Source organism: Electrona antarctica, assembly GCF_951216825.1.
Source record: "Electrona antarctica genome assembly, chromosome: 23".
Lineage (NCBI taxonomy): Eukaryota > Metazoa > Chordata > Actinopteri > Myctophiformes > Myctophidae > Electrona > Electrona antarctica.
Window position 1 is genome coordinate 7,320,011 of NC_136804.1, and position 27,540 is coordinate 7,347,550.

A 27,540-nucleotide genomic window follows, 5' to 3' on the forward strand; every position below is an offset into this window, starting at 1 on the left:
TATATTGATCACATGGACACCACACACAGAATAGCCTAATAACTCTAACCTTGCACGAGGAAACCGCTATAGTTGGATCGGAGGATGAAATCTAGCTTTTCCGACGTCCAAAAACGGATTAATCCCTCAAGAAAAAAAAGAAAGAAAAAAAAAAGCCAAAACTAGTCCGGGGTGGATTAAATCTGTCCTGTGTCCATGTTGGCAGAGTTTTAATATAGCATTTGGTCGTTCAACTGTACAAATGAACTTCTTTCTCATTATCGTGAAAGTAACTTAAAACATCAGTTAACTTATTAACGTTCTGACGAGTGAAGCAATCGTGCCAAAATAAGTTGGCAAGCAAGTTGACAAGTTTCTATGTGGTGCTGTGGTCCTGGTTCCGTCCGTTTCGTTTATAATTATATATATATAACTCGCGCTGTTTGCTTAAAATTAAAATATATTCATAAAACAAGGTTACATAGTGCCGTCTTAAGGTAAAATCAGATTTTCTTTTGAAGGAATTATACCTAAGACTACATTTTAGTTGAGTTTATTTAGTATCCCCATTAGCTGTCACCTGGCAACAGATATTCTTCCTGGGCTCCTCACAGAATAATACTGTAAAGAAAACAAATCCAAGATTACAGATATCACAAAAGAAAATAATATAAAATACTTTACACCATAAAAACATACTACGTTACATGTCACATTGACATAAACAGAATCACAATCATGTTTTGTCTTTCCAATCTTGCCACAGCCTCTCTGGACTATACAGATGTGTATGAGGACACACACACACACACACACACACACACACACACACACACACACACACACACACACACACACACTACGTGGACACATGAATTATGTATAAACACACACTCGGCACCACAGGCCACAGTGGAAGCTGTCGCGTTCAATCAGACACAGAAGTGCTCACACTGACAGATACACACAGAGTACACGTGTACACGTGCGTGCGCATGGGTATGCACCAACTTGCATGCTCTAAACACACAAGTACCGGTAATTAAAAACGGGTGCAGTACTTAGTTTAGACAGTTTTTGGTTTAGACTAGTCATTGGTTAGACCAGGGGTTCTCAACCCGTGGGTCGCGACCCCTCGGGGGGGGGTCGCCAAATTATTTTGGGGGGTCCCCCAATTTCTTTTTTTTTTTTTTTTTTGCAACTGAATGGCTGGAAAGTGGAAATGAAGAGTTTACATATAGTACACATAGTACATGCATACACCTTCCCTAATGATTATATGTGGTTTCAGTATTTATTTATGGTGTATTGTCTAAGGTTATTGTAGCAGTCAATTTATATTGGGGGTCGGGAGGGGGCGGGGCGGGGGTCCCGAGACATTGCCAAAGCATTTCCGGGGGTCCCCGGCCAAAACGTTGAGAACCCCTGGGTTAGACCAGTCATTAGTCCTACAACTACAATTCTCAAACCCTCGCCCTAAACCTAACCTCCCACGGGGCAGCACACCTAAACCTAACCTTAACCCATGTCTAACCAATGACTAGTCTAAACTAAGTATGCACCCCACTAAAAACATAATGTAGATTGTAGCCTGTCAACACTGCACTGCGACCCCCCTAAGGGGGGTCGCCAAATTATTAAAAAATAAATAATAATTGCAACTGAATGGCTGGAAAATGGAAATGTGTTTGCATAGCACACATAGCACACATAGAGTACATGCATACAATTTCCTTAATCATGATTTTAATCATAATCAAAATGAAATGTACAAAGCAACTCAAATCTTTTTTGTGGTAAAAGTACAATATATACTTTGAGATATAGTGGAGAAAAGAAAAGTATTGAAAACTGAAAATACTGAAAAGTAAAATAGTCTTTAGTACATATTACTTTACACCAATGACCATGCGCTTACACGCTCACGCGCACACAAAGGTGTAAACATTATTGAGAGAAAGAGAGATGTTTTGTTGTGTGCCTTCCTTGCCAGCATCTCTTTTTGTTCAAACCCAGAATGTTGGCAGCTAGCCGGCGACAGTTAAGGCCAGATGAGGAGAAATGTCTGTTGTAGTCACAGTTGGAGCAGAGACATGAAAGATGAAAAAGAAAAGAAAACTCAATGTTTGGAGTTACCAGAAACTAGGATTGTTGTCTCCACCAGGCCGAAGGCATGGGGAGAGAGTACTGTATGTTTTGCACTCCGTCCGTGTGTCTGTCCGTCCGGCCGTCCGTCTGTGTATAGCTAATCTCCGGCACCGTTAACCCGGTCGATGCCAAAATTTGCACACACACTCCCTGGATGCCAACGATGGACCTCTGCCCCAAATGTTCCAGAACGGCCTGTTATAGCGCCACCAGGAGGCACATTTGTTATATTACTCCTCCAGATTCTGTCCAAAAATCCCGCAAATCGTTACACACTATCTCTATAGAGCACCGAAGTCCTGACGTCACTGTCAGTAGAGGGCGTCAGTCCCCAGGTTTGTGTACTTTTTATTTGCATTGTAATCTCCATAGGGGGATTTTAGATCGCCTCATATAAGAACTGTGTTTGAAAAATAAACCGATCACCCTGGCCTTTTCACTCATATGGATATGAAGCATCGACTGAAGGTGGAACTGTACAAATATACCCAAAGAGTAACAAAATAAGCTTTAGAAACGAGCCAAACAACCCAGAGACTACATTTCCGCGTAGGCGGGTGGCTGCATCTGCCCGTCAACAGAAACTGAATATTAATTAAGTTTATTTTAATTTTATTGATATTTAATGTTTTGTGGTTAGTACGTGTCACCACCAGCTGATCTTACGACAACGAGGAATCTCAGGAACGCAATGTGTTGACAGCTGGGCATGACGTATATTAGCAGCGACATTGCCTTCATATGTAGTTTCAAGGCTTTTGCAGCCACATTAATTCCATTTTCTCCAGAAACTGGCTGTATCAAATATGAATGGAAATCATTAACGACGCACAGCCACTCCCCTGACAGAAAGGCCGGGGTGGTCGGTTTATTTTTCAAACACAGTTCTTATATGAAGCCACCTAAAATCCCCCTATGGAGATTACAATGCAAATAAAATAATACATGAACCTGTGTGTTGGCGCCCTCTACTGAAAGTCAGACTTCGGTGCTCTATAGTCATGTGTTCAAGCCGGAACTGTCCGATGTTTCATATTCCATCCTAATTGGCTAACATTGGCTTTCAAAGTTTGCAGGATTGGCCCGTTTTTTACAAAAAGCCTCAAATGATGACCACAGCGTGCAATTTACGTGAAATCTTTCACAGACTTTCCTACTAGGCTGAGGAATATATCCCACCCTTTTCACATTGGCCTGTTATAGCGCCACCAACAGGTGGATTCTTGCAAAACCATCAAATCATCCAATTTCCATCCAAGGCGTAAGAAGAAATGGCATCCTTTTTACATTGGCCTATTATAGCGCCACCAGGAGGCCACATCCTGACCTGCCCTGGTGGAGACCTGTGCCCCGACGGGCACTTTATCCAATTCAATTCAATTCAATTCAATTCAATTCAATTCAATTCAATTCAATTCAATTCAATTCAATTCAATTCAATTCAATTCAATTCAAAACATACGTTAAACATTGCCAGAGCTAGTGTCTAGTTTATAAATGTGTACAGTATAAAGAAATGTGTAAACAGAGCCGTGTAGCACGCACGCACGCACGCACGCACGCACACGCACACGCACACGCACACACACACACACACACACACACACAAAGCCCATTATGCCGAGGAGCACTGCCCTGCTGTGTGGCAGCGGTATTGCAAACTGGTGTGGGAACGGCGTTATACAGTTATAGCCTGCATGTGTGTGTGCTGAGTAGTGCATTACGATGCAGAGCACACGGTCTGCCTGGGAGATTAATACCACTGTCCAGTCACCATGGACAAACACTCTCATTTCTATATATTTCCTCATCCTCCCACCGATCAATTACTGGCACCGCCGAGGTCTACACTGTGAAATCCTTAGTTTAACTCAGAGAGTGTATACGAATGGAACCAAATTGACGTGGACCCTTATGTGTCCATTTGGTTCCATTCGTACAGAGGCTCTTACTGTGTATAGGAAGGAAAAACATTGCTCTGCTCTGCACTGTGCGTGTGTGTGTGTGTGTGCGTGTGTGCGTGTGTGTGCATGCGCATGTCCAGGACATATACAGAATATTCCCCCTTCAGGGAAAAGGTAATATTTTAGCGTTCTGGCATTCATTTTGTCTAGAATTAGACTCACGTTAGGATTAGGAGGACATGTTTTTAGGTCAAGCAAAACCGACATAGCCTACTTGCTACACTACCTGTGTGTGTGTGTGTGTGTGTGTGTGCGTGCGTGCGTGCGTGCGTGCGTGCGTGCGTGTGTGTGTGTGTTGATCACATACAGTAAATGCCCTGACTGGTTGGAGGATAAATTAATCATAGCAGGCCGGTTGTCGCGTGGAAGCTTTCCCAGATAAAGTGGCTCTCTGCCCGGCATGCTGTGAGAGCATGCGACCCCCATAGGGTGAACACAAGCCCATGGGGGGGTCACAAAGGTGACATGTCACAAAGTGGGTGAGAAATCTCCGTTACTCACCACTTGTTCCCTTATAGACATGGTCATGTTATACATTGTTGCACCACATGGTTGTAAAACTCACTTCACACGAGTGTGATTTATTTTTTACTTACCCATGATGTAAGTAAAGTCTACATATGACGTACATTTTCCCTTCATTGTCATTGGCATTTAATGTTCGTGTTGCCACAAATTTACGTCATATTTGGCAGACATTTTACCTAATTTCTCCTTTCATTGTCAATGGCAAATATTGAGACGTGTGAGGACAAGATGACCTAAATGTTCCCTTCATTGTCAATGGCGTTTAATGTTTCAGTTGGGAACGTTTTAATCGCAGTAAAGCTTTCTGGTGTGAAGGCGACCTTAGGAACAGGGTTAGGTTTTTGCATCGTTTTATAGGGTTATGTTTTGCACTGTTTTTTGAGTGGTGTAAACCACTCCTACGACTGGCTTTGTTAGTTTACGTGTCTGTCTGTCTGTCTGTCTGTCTGTCTGTTCGTACCAAAAAATGAGCATGGTTGCTACGGTCACCCAGTTCACCCGGGTGTGATTTCAGAGAAACAGAGATGCTGAATGCTGAACTCAATAGCCTAGATCTAGGAAAGTGGTCACTCAGTTCACACGGGTGTGATTTCATTACGTCAGACATTACGTCAGACCACAGCTGATCAGGCTATATAAGACCTTACACCACTCAGTTCACACAGGTGTGATTTTTTTAGGTTACGTTTAAGGAAAACAAGGTAGATACCGAGTTTGCCTACATTGCGCCCAGGGTGTTTTCTATGAAAGGTGATGTATAAATAAAGTTGCCATTCAGTGAGATTCAAATACAAGAGAAACATACAGTAAGAGAAATACAAAGTCATGTAGTCAAGATATCACTAGAATCATTAAACTATGTAAATAGAATGTAGTATAGAAAGAACCCAGGTGGAATTGAATTGAATTGAATTGAATTGAATTGAATTGAATTGAATTGAATTGAATTGAATTGAATTGAATTGAATTGAATTGAATTGAATTGAATTGAATTGGATAAAGTGCCCCTCGGGGCACAGGTCTCCACCAGGGCAGGTCAGGTTGTGGCCTCCTGGTGGCGCTATAATAGGCCAATGTGAAAAGGATGCCATTTCTTCTTACGCCTTGGATGGCAATTGGATGATTTGATGGTTTTGCAAGAATCCACCTGTTGGTGGCGCTATAACAGGCCAATGTGAAAAGGGTGGGATATATTCCTCAGCCTAGTAGGAAAGTCTGTGAAAGATTTCACGTAAATTGCACGCTGTGGTCATGATTTGAGGCTTTTTGTTAAAAACGGGCCAATCCTGCAAACTTTGAAAGCCAATGTTAGCCAATTAGGATGGAATATGAAATATCGGACAGTTCCGGCTTGAACACATGACTATAGAGCACCAACGTGGGAAAACCCAATCGCTCAAACGAGAGAGCTCCAAGCATGAGGGCTACTCTGTTACAATATGCTGGGTTTGTCTGATTGATGCCCAGACGAACACGTTTTACATGGGAAATAATTTTCCTCTACTGAATGTGCTGTCCAAAGTATATGTTTAATAGGTTCAGCTGTTATTATGACTGTCAATGTGTCATCCTTGGCCAATTAGATTCACACGTGTACATCAGAGCCTATAGATGTCAATGCTTGTTTGTCTTCAACGGGATGTTCACACCAGAGCTGGTAATGAGCTTGATTGATCTATATGTGAACCCATCTTGGCTGCTTGAGAGGGCCTGAGGAATAACGTAAAGCAGAAACAGCCTGTCAGCTTGACTGTGTCCAATAACTGGATTACCGTCAGAAAAAGCCCACCACTGAGTAATAATTACAATTCTGAATACAATAATAATTAGCATTTTAATATAATCAATTATATTCCCCCGATTTTTAAGGGCTAAAGGAATGTATATTTCTATTCCATTGAAGGCTTCTGAAAACAAGTCGAATCAAAGGAAATTTCGATTTGCTGTGAGATGATGATGATGAAAGAACGAGAGAGAGAGAGAGAGAGAGAGAGAGAGAGAGAGAGAGAGAGAGAGAGAGAGAGAGAGAGAGAGAGAGAGAGAGAGAGAGAGCAAAAATGCACTTTTCAACTCCCAACTGTACCAAGACATCAGAGACACAAGAAAACAGTGACATAAAACAGTTGCTTTGATTAGTCTATGGTTGTTATGGTGGGAGATGCAATGCATCATATCTGATATGGTGCAATCACATCAGTCATTATGATGACTGCTCAGGGCAAATGCCAAGTGAAAGCAATCTGAGTTGACAATGATAATGTTCATAAATATTGAAAAAAAACAAATGCACATCTATTAAAACAAAATTTATAATACATGTTATGGTGGCCTTCATCTCAAATAATGCTGATGTATTGCTTAGCTGACTTGTTTTTTTTTATGAAAAAGCATTTTTAAAGGTCATTTATTTTATCATCTAAAATGCAAAAGCAAAACAGAGTCATTTCTGATAAAATAATGTCACTAGGCCTACATTGTATTAATAATACAATGAATAGCATGCAACATACAGTGTAGAATTACATTTAATGATAAAACAATTAATATTAACATATTAGTTTGTTCAACTTTAAGTCAATTGAACATTTTGGAGGAAATGTATGTGCATGCAAAAACAGCCCCAATCACACAGATGCAACCTATACTTTCTCACACTAGCCTATCTCACAGAATTTCCCCGCCCCCCTTAATACGCCCCCTTTCGGGGTTAGTGGTGATAGCGTGACGTCACTCCATAGACGCTTCATGTTAACAGAGGTAATTTAAGAAGTCTACAACTTTTGTTTTCTCAAGGTAAGGTTTGTTCTATCTGTTCGAGCTGATTTACCATATTGTTTGCTTCATAATAATATTGGTCTGTCACATTTTTGAGTGGTGTAAACCACTCCTACAACTGGCTTTTGTGTGCAATGAGCATGGTTGCTATGTTCAAAATAATTTCTGACGTAATTAAATCACACCCGGGTGAACTGGATGACCGTAGCAACCATGCTCATTTTTTCTGCACAAAAAGAGCCAGTTGTGAAATCACATCCGGGTGTGATTTAATTACGTCAGATCAGAGCTGATCAGGCTATATAATACCTTACCTTATATAATACCTCACATCAGACATTACGTCAGACCACAGCTGATCATGCTATATAAAACCTTACACCACTCAGTTCACACGGGTGTGATTTTTACATTAGAAAATGTACTTAGATTCTCCAGAGAAAAAAACGTGTAAATGCTCATGTTAAAGTCACCACTATTTACCGGAAGTGGGCGTGAAAAACGGGCTGTGAGATAGGCCTATTATAAACCTTATCATTGACAAGTAACATTTGCTTGCACAGACACTGACCAAGTGTTCTCCAATGGCAGTCTGGTTTAGAGGCATTGCTCCTCCCACCATACAAAAGACCAATCAAATCAATTGTTTTATGTAAAGTACAGCTGTGGCAAGACATGTGTGCAGCCATTGGCTGTTAAATCTTAAAGGGCTAGGAGCTAGGAGGCTGAAACCTTAGCTGGTTCATTTTACCTCACGGCCCACTTTACCGCGCCCACTTTACCGCGCGTTGCGTGTTCGAGTCCCGTTCATAACGACCTTTGCTGCATGTCTCCCCCGTCTCTCTCTGCATCTTTCCTGTCACTCTTCACTTGTATCTACCAATAAAGGCAGAAAAGCCAAAAACAAATCTTAAAAAAGAAATGTGCACACAGCAGGAGAGCTGTTGTGACAGGAAAACAACGTAGCACTGTAGTGATCTCAGTAGAGCAGATACCTTTATTTGAAGATTTTTTTCCACAATATGTATTATTAGGCTACTTTATTTCGTTATTTACTTATCAGACAGACAGACAGATAGATTTTTCTTTATTTAAGTATAGGCTATATGCGTTTACTGTTAATATACGTTTCTTTTTGGTGACATAAATGTAGGGCCTATGCCATAAAGGCCCTACATTTTTGAGTGGTGCAAACACTCCCTTACGGAGCTATGTGTGTGGGTGGCTGGCTGGGTGGCTGGCTGGCTGGGTATGAGCACGAAAACAGCATGGTTGTTTTTCACCACCTGTGCGCAACCTAACACACACACAAACACACACGCACGTATTAACTGTATATATGATGCTTTTGGGTGTGCCAGTACAGTACAGTGACAGTACAGTACAGTACAGTACAGTACAGTAGAGAGGGTACAGAGGGACCCCCACACGGTAACTGTCATTTATCAGCGTGGAACAAACTCCCACTGTGTCTGTACCTTCGACAGGCAGCCTCTGTAGACACATTTAAAGCACAGCTCAAGACCTACTTCTACACTCTTGCTTTTAATTGATCTTTTATATTCTTTGTTACCGTATTCATGTCCTCACTGTATTGCATTACTGCTATTATTTTAATGTTTTATGCCTTGCTTTTCTTTTCTTTTTTTTCCTCCATTGCTCTGTAAAGCACTTTGAGTCATGTCATGAAAGGTGTTATACAAATAAAGTTTTATTATGATTATTATTATAAAGGCCTCGCCTAATAACCATGCACTCCCTCATGAAAACATCATCTCATTGTGAAACGTTCTCAAAAGGGAGTGGTTAAACCAGGCTAATAGACGCCTTATCAGACGACGTCACACTGATAAGAAACGGCATGCGCGCGCATAAAGGCAGCAGAAGAACACCACCTCTCATAAGATGCAATGGAAAAGTTCTAATTGATTGATTGATTGATATATTTATTAACAGTTTGCAGAATTACAGTACATTTCGAGCACAAACTCAATACAAAGGCTGTTAACTGTGAGTGGACGACCCAATTAAGCATTACACTTGTTTCCAACAGGGTCCACCATGTTCAATTCATCAAAACATTTAGAGACGTACAAATAGACACTTCTATATAGACAAAGAACAGAACAGGAATTCATCATAATGGAGGTAAAAAGGGAAAATAAACATATACAGTGAGGGAAAAAGTGGGGGGGGGGGGGGGGGGGGGGGGGGGGGGCGGTGGGGGGGGGTTTCAGATTTTACGGGGGCCAGTTTCGAATTGCAGCCATCCGTAGGTGCCCTTTGAGAGCGGTTTTGAAGGAGTCAAGGGATTCACATGTCTTAATGACTGTTGGTAGGGCGTTCCACATTTTGGTGGCATAGGAGCGAAAATAATTTAGTCCCTTGTTTGTGCCGAATCTGGGTTGTACATGGTTCGTTGCACTCCCTCTGGTGTTGTGGGTGTGGACTTCGTTAACATTAAGGAAGTATCTAGACAGGTACATGGGTATCTTGGTGGTGTATCGAATCTTGTGGACCAGACCCATTGCAAGATGCTGTACTCTGTCGTCGACCCTAAGCCATTCCAGCCTGTCGAAGTGGGCAGGGGTGAGGTGGGTTCGGGGGGCGAGGCCAAGTAGGAGCCTGACCAGTTTGTTTTGGGAAGTCTGGAGCCTAGTTTTAAGGGCCTTTGAGGTGCTGTGGTACCAGGAGGTGCATGCATAGTCAAAGAAACCTTGTACAAGGGCTCCTGTTAAGGTCTTCAAGGTGTTTTTGTTGACCAGAGAGGAGATCCTGTAAAGGAATCTTGTTCTTTGGTTGACCTTTTTGATTACGTTGGTGGCCATTTTATCACCGGAAAGATTAGCCTCCAGGATGGAACCTAGGTAGGTAATTTCATCTTTACGTGTGATAACATTGTCACCCACACTAACCAAGAAGCCATTTGCCTTGCTGAGATTACTATTAGAGCCAAAGAGAATGGATTTAGTTTTTCCCAGGTGTAAAGATAGTTTGTTATCAGCGAGCCAGGTGCAGATTCTACAGAGTTCAGAGCTGAGGGCCTTTTCAACCTGCAGTTTGTTCCTGTCCGAGACTAGCAGTGCCGAGTCATCTGCGAACAGGAACAAGTTGCAGTCACAAGCTGAAGTCATGTCGTTGACATATATTAGGAACAGTAAAGGCCCTAGTATGCTTCCTTGTGGAACGCCACAGCTCACTGGGAGGGGGGGGGACAGTGTTCCATTCACCTCCACCATCTGTTCTCTCCCCTCCAGGTAGGATTGCATCCAGCTCACTGATGTGCTATCGAAACCAATTGCTTTAAGCTTGTTACCCAGTATGGAGTGGTTCACGGTGTCAAAAGCCTTTTGGAGGTCCAGCATGACCATGCCGCAGTATTTGCCAGCATCCACCTCATGTTTGATGTGGTCGCTCAAATAGAGAAGGCATGTGTCAGTGGAGTGGGATGTTCTGAAGCCAGATTGGAACTTGTACATTCATTTATTTGTGGCAAGATACTTTTCAACCTGTTCATAGACTATTTTTTCCATCACTTTCGAGATGGAGCTTAGAATAGAAATAGGGCGGTAGTTGCCGAGGTCTAATTTACTCCCTTTCTTGTGCAAGGGGGTTACTTTGGCCAGTTTGAAATCTTGGGGGACCTGTCCTTGTTTGATGGAGAGGTTTACTATGTGGGTGATAATTGGAGCTATAGAGATGGCTGAGTCTCTGAGAAATTTGGAGGGAATATTGTCTGGGTTGGAGGGCACTCAGTTTCTTAAGTACCTCATCAGTTGTTACCATAACTAGTTTAAAATCATCTTTACAAACACCCAGGTTTCTGTAGAAGGTTTTAATGTGCTCTACACCAAAGAGCCCAGAGTGGGAGGGCAGTTTGTTAACCAGAGTTGTTGCTATGTTTGTAAAGAAGATGTTCAAGTAGTTGGCACTAACTGCACTCACGTGTAAAAAATGCCCCATCAAACTTTAAGATGCTGTTTTTCTCCCAGTGTGGAGGAAGAATGATTAGGATTTTTATTGTGATCTCTCGCCCTTGAAATATATAATCCTTGGTTTCTGTTGTGTTTAAACAATAATAGCAATTCAAAACAGTTGTCCTCAAAACCACACCTCCAGTCGCTGTCATAAGAACGGGAGGTGCGCTCATGAACACGGCAGCAGAGCGTATTTGTGCACGGCTGCACGCGCACCTGCAGTCCATCAAGTATAATTGATGCTTCGTCCCGCGATGGTGTCGCGCACGCAGACCTCTACGCTCACAACAGTCGCATCTGCGATGCGATGTGAGCTTGTATATCAGCTGTTCTCTGTGCGCAATACTGTTGGGCTTTGAAGTATGAATGTCTCCTAGGGTGCATCTCACTAGCCAACTCACAAGAGGAGGTTGAATGGACTGAAACCAGCGCTCCCCAAAACAACAGGTTTGGAGATCTGTTGGGAATTGATTACATGAAACAGTCACCCGTGCGCCCAGTCCCAATGTTTGTAAACAAATAATTGGTCTATAAGAATCCAGAGAGAGAGAGAGAGAGGGAGAGGGGGTTCATATCATGCCAGGCTCTCGTTAGAATAAAGCGACAACGCCATTGGCTGAGGGAAGAAGGAAGCCCCGGTCGCCTCACACTGTTGCTGTCTTCGACGTAGGCGCTTTAGCGTTCCAAAATCGAAACGATAACCACAACAACATGGCACTTAATGAATTTGAATACGTCGTAGCAGTGGTGATGATTTGTGTGATGTTCCTCTTCTCTCTGAGACAGATCCTCACCGCGTCTGCATGGAACGCATTGGACCCCGTGGAACTGCTGGGGACCGTCATCTCGGTGGCATATGTATCTATGGTTTTGTCACTTGTGAGCGTCTGCCTCGGCTGGTACGCACGGATACGCTATAGGAGATGTTTAAAAAGAAATATGCAGTAGCTCCTTGCGTCACCGACCATCCCTTCTGCCCCCTGCCCTACAGTACCCCTTCAGTGGCGGTGGTGTGGAACTGTAACATATTTTGGAAACAGCGCGACAAAACCAACGTCACGGTAATCGGAACAATGGTGGGACTTTCCGCAGCGACCGAGAAAGTGTCAAAAAACGAGGAACTGTTGTACTTTTGCACACGTGTTTTTCAAGGACCAAAACGTCTGTCTACTACTGTCTGTCTACCCTTCGAAGATCTAGGTCTCCCGTGGGAGCTTTAATGCTGTTGTTAGTTGTCTACGTGTGGGATGGCCACTCAATTGTGACTTTATTTTGTACATTTTGGTTCAAATGATATGGCTACTGTTGTAGCCCATCAACGTAATTACTGTCACAAGCAAGCACAATAATGTCGCCACTCGCCAATGTGATCAAGTGATGATCAAGGGCTAAGCTGATGTTGCTATATCACTGCTAGAACAGAGATAATGGCTTTATGAATAATAAATGGCCTTTTCCTGATGGAGCTCACGTAGTTACAATGTCTTTCTTGATGGGAATTATTTGTAATTGTGTTGAATGGCTTAACTTGAGAGCTAATTGTATCAGTTGCTCAATTCAATAATGAGGAAATGGGCTGTAACATATATGGTGTATTATTACTATTAGGCTATTTACACCGTACATGGTGTGGGCGTGTGGCATTTCTATCAGATCAAGGCACATGACATGCTTCTGCCGTTCAGAGTCGTGCACATCAGGATAAGATGACAAAATGACTAATTGCAGACTGATATCCCCTCCTGTTTGGCAACATTTATTCCAACAACATGAACTTAACCACTAAGCCCTGCCAAATGCATTGTGAGTTTGTGGATCTAATATTTCAAAGGAAACGGGGGTTTCAATGCAGCCTATTTTCACTATTGAGGAAGTATACAGGGCTTAAGTGCATGGGTATACAAGTCCAAAGATGATACACACACACACACACACACACACACACACACACACATTACAATATACCCAATATCTCTGACAAATCAATGTATGCAGCTTAATGCTGTATAAGTGCAAACAGCAAGCCCCACTGCTTCCATTTCATGTTTCATATATTGTCTTAAAAAATTCCACACCCAACACCATACCTATCCTGTATGTATCCTGTATACTTATGGTTTACTGGCTGGATTGGTCAATGTGTAGCCTACTGCCTGGATAGGTTTTTTTCTAATAGGCTGCATTTTACCTTTTAGGGACCCCCATTTGATAATCATTTCATCCCCCGGACCCCAATCTAAGAAAATGTGTATTGTTAGACATGATTTGGTCCGATATGGTCTGTTATTTGGATCCAGAATGTCTTAATCCATTTAGACCCGAGTTCAAAACATTCACTTTGAAAGAATATATATTCAAAGATTTGCGCCACATTTTTACGATTTTTCAAGAAATAGAATTTTTTGAGAAATAGCAGACCTACAAGTTCATAGCGTGGCACAGAGTGCCGCGCTATGAACTTGTAGGTCTGCTATTTCTCAATAGGTAAAGTATAACATATAAATGCTTGAAACACCAAAAGGGGTTCCCGCCCAAAATGGGTTTTAACTCCTGCCACATTTTGTTACAGTTGTTACTGCAGTTAAAAATGACAATCCACTGTCCCTGAATGAACTTTGTTTTCCTGCATATGCTATTTTTTGTCTAGTAAGCTATGTTCCAGCCAAGTAGCCTGCTTTGTAGTGATCAAATATAAATGACATGAGTATTGTACTATTGTTATTATTATTATTATTATTATTAATGTATTTTTTTTTAGTACAAATATTTCAGTTCTCCCTCAAAGTCAGGATTATCCTGACAGACAGGTGCATATAATGTGTGACACTATACTATAACATTACTATGCATTTCTACTTCTACTATTCGAAAACTGGGTCTCCACCAGGAGGATAGGAGTGTTTGTGATAGATAGTTTATACAGATTTGACCTGAGATCAGATTCTAAAAATGTCTTCTACATCCTGACAGTTTTCTGAAAAAGCTACGTTTCTGTGTCAGTCGTTCTTTGATTTTTCAAAAATAGCAGACCTACAAGCTCGTAGCGCGCCACTCGGTGGCGCGCTATGAGCTTGTAGATCTGCTATTTTTCAATAGCTAAACCATAACATAATGCTAACACCAAAAGGGGTTCCCGCCCAGAATGGGTTATACAGATTTGCGTGATGCATGGATACAATCTGTACGAGTAGCCTAATGTAAAGAAATGTGTTTTGCAAAAATCTGTGTCATGGTGGCACTATAACAGGCAGAGGGACCCCCACACGGTAACTGTCATTTCTCAGCGTGGAACAAACTCCCACTGTGTCTGTACCATAGAGTATATATATAATAGAGACTGAACTGGCGCGAAGCTCTGCCCCCCCAGCTATTCATGTCAGTGGAAGTTGCTCAGTGGCGTTTTGAAGCACCCGGAAGACTGCCGGAAGTCCCTCCCAGGACCTCAACTTTGAGGTCCTGAGTGACGTAGGGCAACCGAGCGCTCAACGTTAAAGCCCAGCTGCACGGGGTTTCCCGGTCATGAATCCACGGGTCCGCCTGTAGTCCCTCCTCCTACCACTAGGACCCAGAGCTTCAACGTTGGAAAGTCTGCCTGCCCCCTTGGTCTGTACCTTCGACAGGCAGCCTCTGTAGACACATTTAAAGCACAGCTCAAGACCTACTTCTACACTCTTGCTTTTAATTGATCTTTTATATTCTTTGTTACCGTATTCATGTCCTCACTGTATTGCATTACTGCTATTATTTTAATGTTTTATGCCTTGCTTTTCTTTTCTTTTTTTTCCTCCATTGCTCTGTAAAGCACTTTGAGTCATGTCATGAAAGGTGATATACAAATAAAGTTTTATTATGATTATTATTATAAAGGCCTCGCCTAATAACCATGTGCACTCCCTCATGAAAACATCATCTCATTGTGAAACGTTCTCAAAAGGGAGTGGTTAAACCAGGCTAATAGACGCCTTATCAGACGACGTCACACTGATAAGAAACGGCATGCGCGCGCATAAAGGCAGCAGAAGAACACCACCTCTCATAAGATGCAATGGAAAAGTTCTAATTGATTGATTGATTGAAATATTTATTAACAGTTTGCAGAATTACAGTACATTTCGAGCACAAACTCAATACAAAGGCTGTTAACTGTGAGTGGACGACCCAATTAAGCATTACACTTGTTTCCAACAGGGTCCACCATGTTCAATTCATCAAAACATTTAGAGACGTACAAATAGACACTTCTATATAGACAAAGAACAGAACAGGAATTCATCATAATGGAGGTAAAAAGGGAAAATAAACATATACATTGAGGGAAAAAGTGGGGGGGGGGGCGGTGGGGGGGGATTCAGATTTTACGGGGGCCAGTTTCGAATTGCAGCCATCCGTAGGTGCCCTTTGAGAGCGGTTTTGAAGGAGTCAAGGGATTCACATGTCTTAATGACTGTTGGTAGGGCGTTCCACATTTTGGTGGCATAGGAGCGAAAATAATTTAGTCCCTTGTTTGTGCCGAATCTGGGTTGTACATGGTTCGTTGCACTCCCTCTGGTGTTGTGGGTGTGGACTTCGTTAACATTAAGGAAGTATCTAGACAGGTACATGGGTATCTTGGTGGTGTATCGAATCTTGTGGACCAGACCCATTGCAAGATGCTGTACTCTGTCGTCGACCCTAAGCCATTCCAGCCTGTCGAAGTGGGCAGGGGTGAGGTGGGTTCGGGGGGCGAGGCCAAGTAGGAGCCTGACCAGTTTGTTTTGGGAAGTCTGGAGCCTAGTTTTAAGGGCCTTTGAGCCGGTGCTGTGGTACCAGGAGGTGCATGCATAGTCAAAGAAACCTTGTACAAGGGCTCCTGTTAAGGTCTTCAAGGTGTTTTTGTTGACCAGTGAGGAGATCCTGTAAAGGAATCTTGTTCTTTGGTTGACCTTTTTGATTACGTTGGTGGCCATTTTATCACCGGAAAGATTAGCCTCCAGGATGGAACCTAGGTAGGTAATTTCATCTTTACGTGTGATAACATTGTCACCCACACTAACCAAGAAGCCATTTGCCTTGCTGAGATTACTATTAGAGCCAAAGAGAATGGATTTAGTTTTTCCCAGGTGTAAAGATAGTTTGTTATCAGCGAGCCAGGTGCAGATTCTACCGAGTTCAGAGCTGAGGGCCTTTTCAACCTGCAGTTTGTTCCTGTCCGAGACTAGCAGTGCCGAGTCATCTGCGAACAGGAACAAGTTGCAGTCACAAGCTGAAGTCATGTCGTTGACATATATTAGGAACAGTAAAGGCCCTAGTATGCTTCCTTGTGGAACGCCACAGCTCACTGGGAGGGGGGGGGGGACAGTGTTCCATTCACCTCCACCATCTGTTCTCTACCCTCCAGGTAGGATTGCATCCAGCTCACTGATGTGCTATTGAAACCAATTGCTTTAAGCTTGTTAACCAGTATGGAGTGGTTCACGGTGTCAAAAGCCTTTTGGAGGTCCAGCATGACCATGCCGCAGTATTTGCCAGCATCCACCTCATGTTTGATGTGGTCGCTCAAATAGAGAAGGCATGTGTCAGTGGAGTGGGATGTTCTGAAGCCAGATTGGAACTCGTACATTAATTTATTTGTGGCAAGATACTTTTCAACCTGTTCATAGACTATTTTTTCCATCACTTTCGAGATGGAGCTTAGAATAGAAATAGGGCGGTAGTTGCCGGGGTCTAATTTACTCCTTTTCTTGTGCAAGGGGGTTACTTTGGCCAGTTTGAAATCTTGGGCGACCTGTCCTTGTTTGATGGAGAGGTTTACTATGTGGGTGATAATTGGAGCTATAGAGATGGCTGAGTCTCTGAGAAATTTGGAGGGAATATTGTCATGGCCTTGTGGGGTTGGAGGGCACTCAGTTTCTTAAGTACCTCATCAGTTGTTACCATAACTAGTTTAAAATCATCTTTACAAACACCTGCAGGTTTCTGTAGAAGGTTTTAATGTGCTCTACACCAAAGAGCCCAGAGTGGGAGGGCAGTTTGTTAACCAGAGTTGTTGCTATGTTTGTAAAGAAGATGTTCAAGTAGTTGGCACTAACTGCACTCACGTGTAAAAAATGCCCCATCAAACTTTCAGATGCTGTTTTTCTCCCAGTGTGGAGGAAGAATGATTAGGATTTTTATTGTGATCTCTCGCCCTTGAAATATATAATCCTTGGTTTCTGTTGTGTTTGAACAATAATAGCAATTCAAAACAGTTGTCCTAAAAAACCACACCTCCAGTCGCTGTCATAAGAACGGGAGGTGCGCTCATGAACACGGCAACAGAGCCTATTTGTGCACGGCTGCACGCGCACCTGCAGTCCATCAAGTATAATTGATGCTTCGTCCCGCGATGGTGTCGCGCACGCAGACCTCTACGCTCACAACAGTCACATCTGCGATGCGATGTGAGCTTGTATATCAGCTGTTCTCTGTGCGCAATACTGTTGGGCTTTGAAGTATAAATGTCTCCTAGGGTGCATCTCACTAGCCAACTCACAAGAGGAGGTTGAATGGACTGAAACCAGCGCTCCCCAAAACAACAGGTTTGGAGATCTGTTGGGAATTGATTACATCACCCGTGCGCCCAGTCCCAATGTTTGTAAACAAAGAATTGTTCTATAAGAATCCAGAGAGAGAGAGAGAGAGAGAGGGTTCATATCATGCCAGGCACTCGTTAGAATAAAGCGACAACGCCATTGGCCGAAGGAAGCAGGAAGCCCCGGTCGCCTCACACTGTTGCTATATTGCCATCTGACTGTCTTCGACGTAGGCGCTTTAGCGTTCCAAAATCTAAACGATAACCACAACAACATGGCACTTGAATTTGAATACTTCGTAGCATTGGTGATGACTTGTGTGATGTCCCTCTTCTATCTGAGACAGATCCTCCCCGCGTCTGCATGGGACGCATTAAAAAGAAAATACGTCGTAGCATTGGTGATGATTTGTGCGATGTCCCCCTTCTATCTGAGACAGATGCTCCCCGCGTCTGCATGGGACCCCGTGGGGACCGTCATCTCGGTGGTGGTTGTGTCTGTGTTTTTAAAACGTCTCATAATGAAACGTTTAAAAAGAAATATGCAGTAGCTCCTTGCGTCACCGACCATCCCTTCTGCCCCCTGCCCTACAGTACCCCTTCAGTGGCGGTGGTGTGGAACTGTAACATGGCTACTGTGGTGGCTTGTTTGACTGGATCCCTGATGGTAACAACCGTGCCTTATTTTGGAAACAGCGCGACAAAACCAACGTCACGGTAATCGGAACAATGGTGGGACTTTCCGCAGCGACCGAGAAAGTGTCAAACAACGAGGAACTGTTGTACTTTTGCACACGTGTTTTTCAAGGACCAAAACGTCTGTCTACTACTGTCTGTCTACCCTTCGAAGATCTAGGTCTCCCGTGGGAGCTTTAATGCTGTTGTTGGTTGTCTACGTGTGGGATGGCCACTCAATTGTGACTTTATTTTGTACATTTTGGTTCCAATTATATGGCTACTGTTGTAGCCCATCAACGTAATTACTGTCACAAGCAAGCACAATAATGTCGCCACTCGCCAATGTGATCAAGTGATGATCAAGGGCTAAGCTGATGTTGCTATATCACTGCTAGAACAGAGATAATGGCTTTATGAATAATAAATGGCCTTTTCCTGATGGAGCTCACGTAGTTACAATGTCTTTCTTGATGGGAATTATTTGTAATTGTGTTGAATGGCTTAACTTGAGAGCTAATTGTATCAGTTGCTCAATTCAATAATGAGGAAATGGGCTGTAACATATATGGTGTATTATTACTATTAGGCTATTTACACCGTACATGGTGTGGGCGTGTGGCATTTCTATCAGATCAAGGCACATGACATGCTTCTGCCGTTCAGAGTCGTGCACATCAGGATAAGATGACAAAATTACTAATTGCAGACTGATATCCCCTCCTGTTTGGCAACATTTATTCCAACAACATGAACTTAACCACTAAGCCCTGCCAAATGCATTGTGAGTTTGTGGATCTAATATTTCAAAGGAAACGGGGGTTTCAATGCAGCCTATTTTCACTATTGAGGAAGTATACAGGGCTTAAGTGCATGGGTATACAAGTCCAAAGATGATACACACACACACACACACACACACACACACACATTACAATATACCCAATATCTCTGACAAATCAATGTATGCAGCTTAATGCTGTATAAGTGCAAACAGCAAGCCCCACTGCTTCCATTTCATGTTTCATATATTGTCTTAAAAAATTCCACACCCAACACCATACCTATCCTGTATGTATCCTGTATACTTATGGTTTACTGGCTGGATTGGTCAATGTGTAGCCTACTGCCTGGATAAGTTTTTTTCTAATAGGCTGCATTTTACCTTTTAGGGACCCCCATTTGATAATCATTTCATCCCCCGGACCCCAATCTAAGAAAATGTGTATTGTTAGACATGATTTGGTCCGATATGGTCTGTTATTTGGATCCAGAATGTCTTAATCCATTTAGACCCGAGTTCAAAACATTCACTTTGAAAGAATATATATTCAAAGATTTGCGCCACATTTTTACGATTTTTCAAAAATAGCAGACCTACAAGTTCATAGCGTGGCACAGAGTGCCGCGCTATGAACTTGTAGGTCTGCTATTTCTCAATAGGTAAAGTATAACATATAAATGCTTGAAACACCAAAAGGGGTTCCCGCCCAAAATGGGTTTTAACTCCTGCCACATTTTGTTACAGTTGTTACTGCGGTTAAAAATGACAATCCACTGTCCCTGAATGAACTTTGTTTTCCTCATCTAAAGCGCTACTGCATATGCTATTTTTTGTCTAGTAAGCTATGTTCCAGCCAAGTAGCCGACTTTGTAGTGATCAAATATAAATGACATATGTATTGTACTATTATTATTATTATTAATGTATTTATTTTTTAGTAAAAGTATTTCAGTTCTCCCTCAAAGTCAGGATTATCCTGACAGAGCAGGTGCATATAATGTGTGACACTATACTATAACATTACTATGCATTTCTACTTCTACTATTTGAAAACAGCATCAACTAGAAAAAGTGCCCCTCGGGGCACGGGTCTCCACCAGGAGGATAGGAGTGTTTGTGATAGATAGTTTATACAGATTTGACCTGAGATCAGATTCTAAAAATGTCTTCTACATCCTGACAGTTTTCTCAAAAAGCTACGTTTCTGTGTCAGTCGTTCTTCGATTTTTCAAAAATAGCAGACCTACAAGCTCGTAGCGCGCCACTCGGTGGCGCGCTATGAGCTTGTAGATCTGCTATTTTTCAATAGCTAAAGCATAACATAATGCTAACACCAAAAGGGGTTCCCGCCCAGAATGGGTTATACAGATTTGCGTGATGCATGGATACAATCTGTACGAGTAGCCTAATGTAAAGAAATGTGTTTTGCAAAAATCTGTGTCATGGTGGCACTATAACAGGCATAATGTAAAAAATGCAGGGCAAAGGTTTTTCCTTGGCCTTTAGGGTGTGCGCATACAAAGTTGTACACAAATCGGCGCAGCAGTATAGGTCAAAAACATGAATTGGCCTGTTATAGCGCCACCGTGAGACTGATTTGAAAATGTTGAAGTGGCATTTTGTCCTCTGCCTATAGAGGGAATGTGCATGTATAATTCCACGGAAATTGCAAGGTGTGTTCATGTTTTGTGGCATTTTGTTAGCAAGTGACCAATCCTGCAAGCTTTGGAAGGCAATCGGGATGGAATATGGGAAATGGGACAGATCCGTGTTGATCACATGACTATAGAGATCATAGGCATCGTTGGCCTGTTATAGCGCCACCGTGAGACTGATTTGAAAATGTTGAAGTGGCATTTTGTCCTCTGCCTATAGAGGGAATGTGCATGTATAATTCCACGGAAATTGCAAGGTGTGTTCATGTTTTGTGGCATTTTGTTAGCAAGTGACCAATCCTGCAAGCTTTGGAAGGCAATCGGGATGGAATATGGGAAATGGGACAGATCCGTGTTGATCACATGACTATAGAGATCATAGGCATCGTTGGCCTGTTATAGCGCCACCGTGAGACTGATTTGAAAATGTTGAAGTGGCATTTTGTCCTCTGCCTATAGAGGGAATGTGCATGTATAATTCCACGGAAATTGCAAGGTGTGTTCATGTTTTGTGGCATTTTGTTAGAAAGTGACCAATCCTGCAAGCTTTGGAAGGCAATCGGGATGGAATATGGGAAATGGGATAGATTCGTGTTGATCACATGACTATAGAGATCATAGGCATCGACAGGGGCCAACGGTGCCGGAGATTAGCTGTACACGGACGGACACACACAGACGGACGGAGTGCAAAACATACTCTCCCCATTATTGTCTCCACCAGGCCGTGGACTTAAGGCACATTAAGTATATGACTAACTTGCACGTGTGCGTGCGTGCGCAAGCGTGTGTGTGTGTGTGTGTGTGTGTGCGTGTGTGTGTGTGTGTGTGCGTGCGTTAACCGGTGTGTCATGACTGTGCGTGAATGAATAAATTAGGGAATCACTGCTCACTTGTTGTAATGCCCCTCGTAATGTCACATCTCCCTATACGTAGTTCAGGAATCAAATGCCATGAATTTATCATGCTGCTGCAGGCTGCACGAACAACGGTGAACAAAGTGCTTGTCAATTATGCATATAATACAGCACAGTCATTTTACCTCGTGGTGAACCTTTTCCCTGAGTCAACCCCTCCTTCTGTTAAAGCACCTGTCCTGATTGCCATATCTTGTTATAATGACAGATATACGGTGGGCTCCAGGTTATCAAGCAAGGCCCGTGGCCGTGAGTTATCAGGTATAGGCTATAACTGTGAAATGATGATATGGCCTATAGTCTGGTTTGAGTCCCTATAGATTTAAATATAATTTTCTCTGCCCCGGTGGAGCCAAATCAAATGCCCTCTTGCAGTAGCCCACTTAAACGAAAACGATTATGAGGTGACCATGCCTGGACTGAGACGTTCAAGCAGATGCGCTGTGCTGACTATTATGAGTGATGGTTGGGGGGGAATGGTACTGCCCCCCCGCCCAGCAGATGTTACAGAGAGAGAGAGAGAGAGAGAGAGAGAGATGGGCCGCTGCTGCAACAAGACACAAGACGCGTCTTGGATCACAAACAGGGGGATGCTCTGCGCATGCTCCGTCCGCTCCGTTTACTGTATATTCACAGAGGAGGGGGAAAGAAGGGGGGCAGGCGACAAAAAAAACAGGCTTTTTAATCAGCAAACCGACTCCTGCAATGTAAATAACCTCCAGGGAAACATACGAGGACGGATTATCAACAGGTAGGAGTTTAATTGATCTTTCGTGTCATTTTTTTCTCTCTCTACCCTTGTTTTTCTGGCTCCGATTCTTGTCAATTCATAGCGGGCACCGTTGCTTGGAGATTATTCTCTCTATAATGGACGTGCGTGCGGATACACTGTAGCCTATGGATGCTTCACCCGACAGGCTCGGAGATGCAACGACAAACGTTTGATCGAGAAGGTATTGCAATCGTGCCAAAATAGCCTACTCGTCTGTCATTTTTGACGATGCGTATGGGCTACAATCGCAAGTCTTGGGACAAAAACGTCAGTATACAATTGATATCGACACACAATAGCACAGCCTGTTTAATATTCAAAATAAATCATGTCGAATAACGTTCCGGTATCTCGGCCAGCACGTTGATCGTCGCGGGTTATTGTCATAACCTATTTTGATATCAATAGGCCTATAAATCGAATCTATTTTGAATGCCAACTTAATCAAATTATGTACAGCCTACCTATATATCTGTAAAATAAAAGCGCCTCGAAATTAACCTATAATAACTCTCAGTTTTATCATGTAGCCTATGTGTTTCTATTTTTTTATTAGCCTATTTTTGCAGGCTACGGTTTGTTAACGATGTGCAATAATGAGTTAATTAAATGGATAAGAGACTGGCTAATAAATGAATATAGACGCCCAACACCAAGTCAGAAGAAACATGGTGCATGTATTTCGTTGATTGTTCGACAATAATGTATGAAGGCAGGGGCGAGTTTATTCTCGGCATCACTCGGTCACATATCCAGCCTTCATCCTAACTGCAGGGTGGAGGCTGTGATCAAGACCTTTTTTTCCTCTCCCTTAGCTGCATTTCTCTTAATGTTGGAGACATTTTTTTTCCTCCACAGTGCGAAACCCAAATCGCACTCGAACCTTTTGTTTATAGCCTACCTCCGCCACCCACCCATGGACCCCCCCTCAACAGACACGGGTCGTGATGCGTCGTCTGTTAACCAAAGCTTAGCGATGGCCGCTTATTATGATGGTGCTTTTGTTCAGTCGCTTCTGAAGAGGTATAGGAGCCCATGTACATAGGCCTACTGTAGCTATTAATAATGCTTAGTCTCATGATCAAGATCGAGATAGGCTAGCTTCGTCGCTTTTCTGTCGGTCTTTCTCTCTCCAGACAAAGTATTCAAGCGAGGAGTGCTGGCTGGCTGCATGTCATATAAAGGATGATGAGCAATGTGTAAATATATATTTTTAAATGGCACAGACAAGGAAATGGATAGCCTACAGTGTTGCCTAAATTGAGCCACTGTAGTTAAAAAATAAAAGTGGAATTAATATGTGACTGAATCCTGACGAATGGCTAATATTTTTCAGGGATTTTTTTTAGGCGTGATGAGACAAAGGAACAAAGTATGCCTTAGAAGATAAGGCTGCCTAGATGCCTGGAGACCCCTTCAAAGCACACCGCCAAATGGATCTATTGGCACCCCCCGTCGCCTCTAGATCATGATACTTGGCTGAAGCTATTCCGTTGTCTTTATGATCCCTCCTCCATCTATGGCGAACTACAGTCATGCAGCGGACCACAACACCATCTTGCAGAATGTCTCTCCTCTCGCCACGTTCCTCAAACTGACCTCCCTGGGATTCATCATCGGCGTCGGCGTGGTCGGCAACCTACTGATCTCCATCCTGCTGGTCAAAGACAAGAGCCTGCACCGCGCGCCCTACTACTTCCTGCTGGACCTGTGCGCCTCGGACATCCTGCGATCGGCCATCTGCTTCCCGTTTGTCTTCACCTCCGTCAAGAATGGCTCCGCCTGGACGTACGGCTCGCTCACCTGCAAAGTGATCGCCTTCCTCGGAGTGCTCTCCTGTTTCCACACGGCGTTCATGCTGTTTTGCGTGAGCGTCACGCGCTACCTGGCCATCGCGCACCACCGCTTCTACACCAAGCGGCTGACCTTCTGGACGTGCCTGGCCATCATCTGCATGGTGTGGACGCTGTCGGTGGCCATGGCCTTCCCGCCGGTGCTGGACGTGGGCACGTACTCGTTCATCCGCGAGGAGGACCAGTGCACGTTCCAGCACCGCTCCTTCAGGGCCAACGACTCGCTGGGCTTCATGCTGCTGCTGGCGCTCATCCTGCTGGCCACGCAACTGGTTTACCTCAAGCTCATCTTCTTCGTGCACGACCGGCGGAAGATGAAGCCCGTCCAGTTTGTGCCGGCCGTGAGCCAGAACTGGACCTTCCACGGGCCGGGCGCCAGCGGGCAGGCGGCCGCCAACTGGCTGGCCGGCTTCGGGCGAGGCCCCACGCCGCCCACTTTGCTCGGGATCCGGCAGAATGGCAACGCGGCGGGCCGCCGGCGTCTGCTGGTGCTGGACGAGTTCAAGACAGAGAAGAGGATTAGTAGGATGTTCTACATAATGACGTTTTTCTTCCTGGCGCTGTGGGGGCCGTACCTGGTGGCCTGCTACTGGCGGGTGTTCGCCAGGGGCCCCGTGGTCCCCGGGGGCTACCTGACAGCGGCCGTGTGGATGAGTTTCGCCCAGGCAGGGGTCAACCCTTTCATTTGCATCTTCTCCAACCGGGAGCTGCGGCGCTGCTTCAGTACCACGCTCCTCTACTGCAGAAAATCCAGGTTACCAAGGGAACCTTACTGCGTTATATGAAGGCTTTTGCTGTCGGTTGATGTTGTTTTTTCTTTCTCTCTATCTCTATTTTTCCCTGATTGATCTTGATCTGGGCTTGATCCCACTGTACAGTCTCTCTCTCTCTCTCTCTCTCTCTCTCTCTCTCTCTCTCTCTCTCTCTCTCTCTCTCTCTCTCTCTCTCTCTCTCTCTCTCTCTCTCTCTCTCTCTCTCTCTCTCTCTCTCTCTCTCTCTCTCTCTCCCTCCTCTTCATCCTTGGGTTTCCTCCTGGCGGAAGTTGGGACTGTCAATCACGAGGCTGTCGCAGACGTGGTTGCATGTCAAACCTTGGAGGTTGGAGTACGGAATACGCAGGAGATCTGGATAACACCACCCTCCGCCTCCGCCCTCCTGTGTTTATGTTCTCGTAAACAAATGCCGCGGAAGGCTCCGATGATGCAGAGAGCAAAAAATACACTGGAAAAAAACAAAAAAACAGATTGTTGACAAAAACAGTGAAAGCAAAACGACTGAAAATGCCCACCACCCCCCTCCCCATACCCCTCTTCACACCTTCCCCTTGCTTTGGATATTTTCAACATGCGTGATCCTCTGACGTACAAAAGAAGTCCTGAAAATATGAAAAGAAAAACGGGAAAAACGAATGAACTCGAAACAAAGAATTTGATTACCTCTCAAGGAATCACTTGGAGCTGTTTTACATTTTAAAGAGTTGCACTAAAAAGAAGATGTAAAGATGCTTTTGTTCGTTTCTGGTCAGCGGGTGCCATTTTGCATCACAAGGACAACTTGTTAATTTTATTTTTCTTCCTCTCCCAAATTAAACGATGAATGCTTTAATTTGCAACAGACCTCACAATCGCTGTAATTAAAAAGCAAAAACTTGGTGACTGTTGGAATACACCATCCCAAGAGGATAAAATGGTGGTTTTAATGTAAGTGATATTTTTTTCTTCATTTTCTGGGCGGGGCTTAATGATGAGGGGCGGGTGGGGTTGTGGGCTTTCCTGATGTGTGATTTTGAAGTCGCAACTTAAAAACTAGAAATGATTTATTGTAGTTTTCTGATCAGTACCATCCCTATAGTGTCTGACATTGTTATTTTCTTATCACTTTTTTGCTAAGAAAAAAATATAAAAAGTGGACAAAAAAGATGAAACAATGTTTTGGACTTGAGGAGAAAAAAAGGAGGGGGAAAAGAAACATTATTTGAGAAAGACATTGTGCTTGAAAAGAAGGGGGGAAAGAGGACAATGACGAAGTAGATCAATGTCTCATCATGTCCATGTACCTGAACACGCTGACTTATTGTTACAGTTACTGCTGAAGCCACTCCGGGTGTTTTTTGCCTTAATGGTTATGATATTGTCACGTTTCCTCTTGGTTGTTGGGTTATACATTTATTTATTTTACCCCATTCACTCCTGAAGAGGTCCTTTAGACGCAGAAGCGGGAGGTCTTTCTTTTTTTCATCCAACATGAAATGCATGTCCATACAAAAATGAAAGAAAGCAAATACAAAAGAAAAAAAAAAAAAAAAAAAGCCAGTCCACTCCCATGAACGTTGAGCATCACAGGCCATACACTGAGCAGCCCATTTTGTATTCTGCAAAGGTTTGCTACACCCCACAGCGTGCTCAGAGCACAGGGAGTGTGCGTGTATGCGTGTATGCGTGTGTTTGTGTGTGTGTTTGTGTGTGTGTTTGTGTGTGCGAGCGTGTGTGCGAGCGTGCGTGCGTGCGTGCGTGGGCAGGTGAATGTGCGTGCATGCATGTGTGTGGGTCAGTGGGAGCATGTGTGTGCATGGGTGTGTGTGTGTGTGTGTTCAGTATGTGTGTACAGTATGTGTATGTGTGTGTATATGTATGCAGTATGAATCAGACAACTGTCACTTCAAGACCAGAGCCTTAGTATGAAATCTTGCACAATTTGTAAAAAAAAATATATAAAAAGTTGGAAAAAGAATAATAATGATAACGAAGAGACATTTGAGGCACAGCGTCTTGTTTCTACTCTCCCAACATTTTGCTCTGTACTGATTGTTTTCAAGAAGTTACTTTTTGTTCCTCTTGTGGCCATTTTAATATTTATTATTATTATTATTATTATTACCCTTATTATTATTACCCTTATTATTATTATTATTATTATTATGTATTATTTTTTGTATATTATAGATAGATTGTGTGTAAGTATGT

The 27,540-nt window shown here is 43.3% G+C and overlaps 1 protein-coding gene and 1 long non-coding RNA gene across 4 annotated transcripts; both read left to right on the top strand.

The window, feature by feature from the left end:
* The first annotated feature begins 11,696 nt into the window (after window positions 1-11,696).
* Window positions 11,697-12,836, top strand: LOC306916507. 2 transcript variants are annotated; one of them, XR_013788987.1, is made up of 2 exons: window positions 11,697-11,818; window positions 12,158-12,836. It is a non-coding gene; the product is annotated as an uncharacterized lncRNA (long non-coding RNA). The 2 variants fall into 2 exon arrangements; XR_013788988.1 differs by lacking the exon at window positions 11,697-11,818 and adding an exon at window positions 11,828-12,037.
* A 9,775-nt stretch (window positions 12,837-22,611) lies between these two features.
* Window positions 22,612-25,475, top strand: gpr85 (G protein-coupled receptor 85). 2 transcript variants are annotated; one of them, XM_079493925.1, is made up of 2 exons: window positions 22,612-22,703; window positions 24,061-25,475. In XM_079493925.1, exon 2 carries the CDS (start codon window positions 24,226-24,228, stop codon window positions 25,360-25,362), a length of 1,137 nt encoding a protein of 378 aa, XP_079350051.1. In that variant the 5' UTR covers window positions 22,612-22,703; window positions 24,061-24,225; the 3' UTR covers window positions 25,363-25,475. The 2 variants fall into 2 exon arrangements, with proteins under 2 accessions (XP_079350051.1, XP_079350052.1); XM_079493926.1 differs by lacking the exon at window positions 22,612-22,703 and adding an exon at window positions 22,881-22,991.
* The last annotated feature ends 2,065 nt before the right edge of the window (window positions 25,476-27,540 follow it).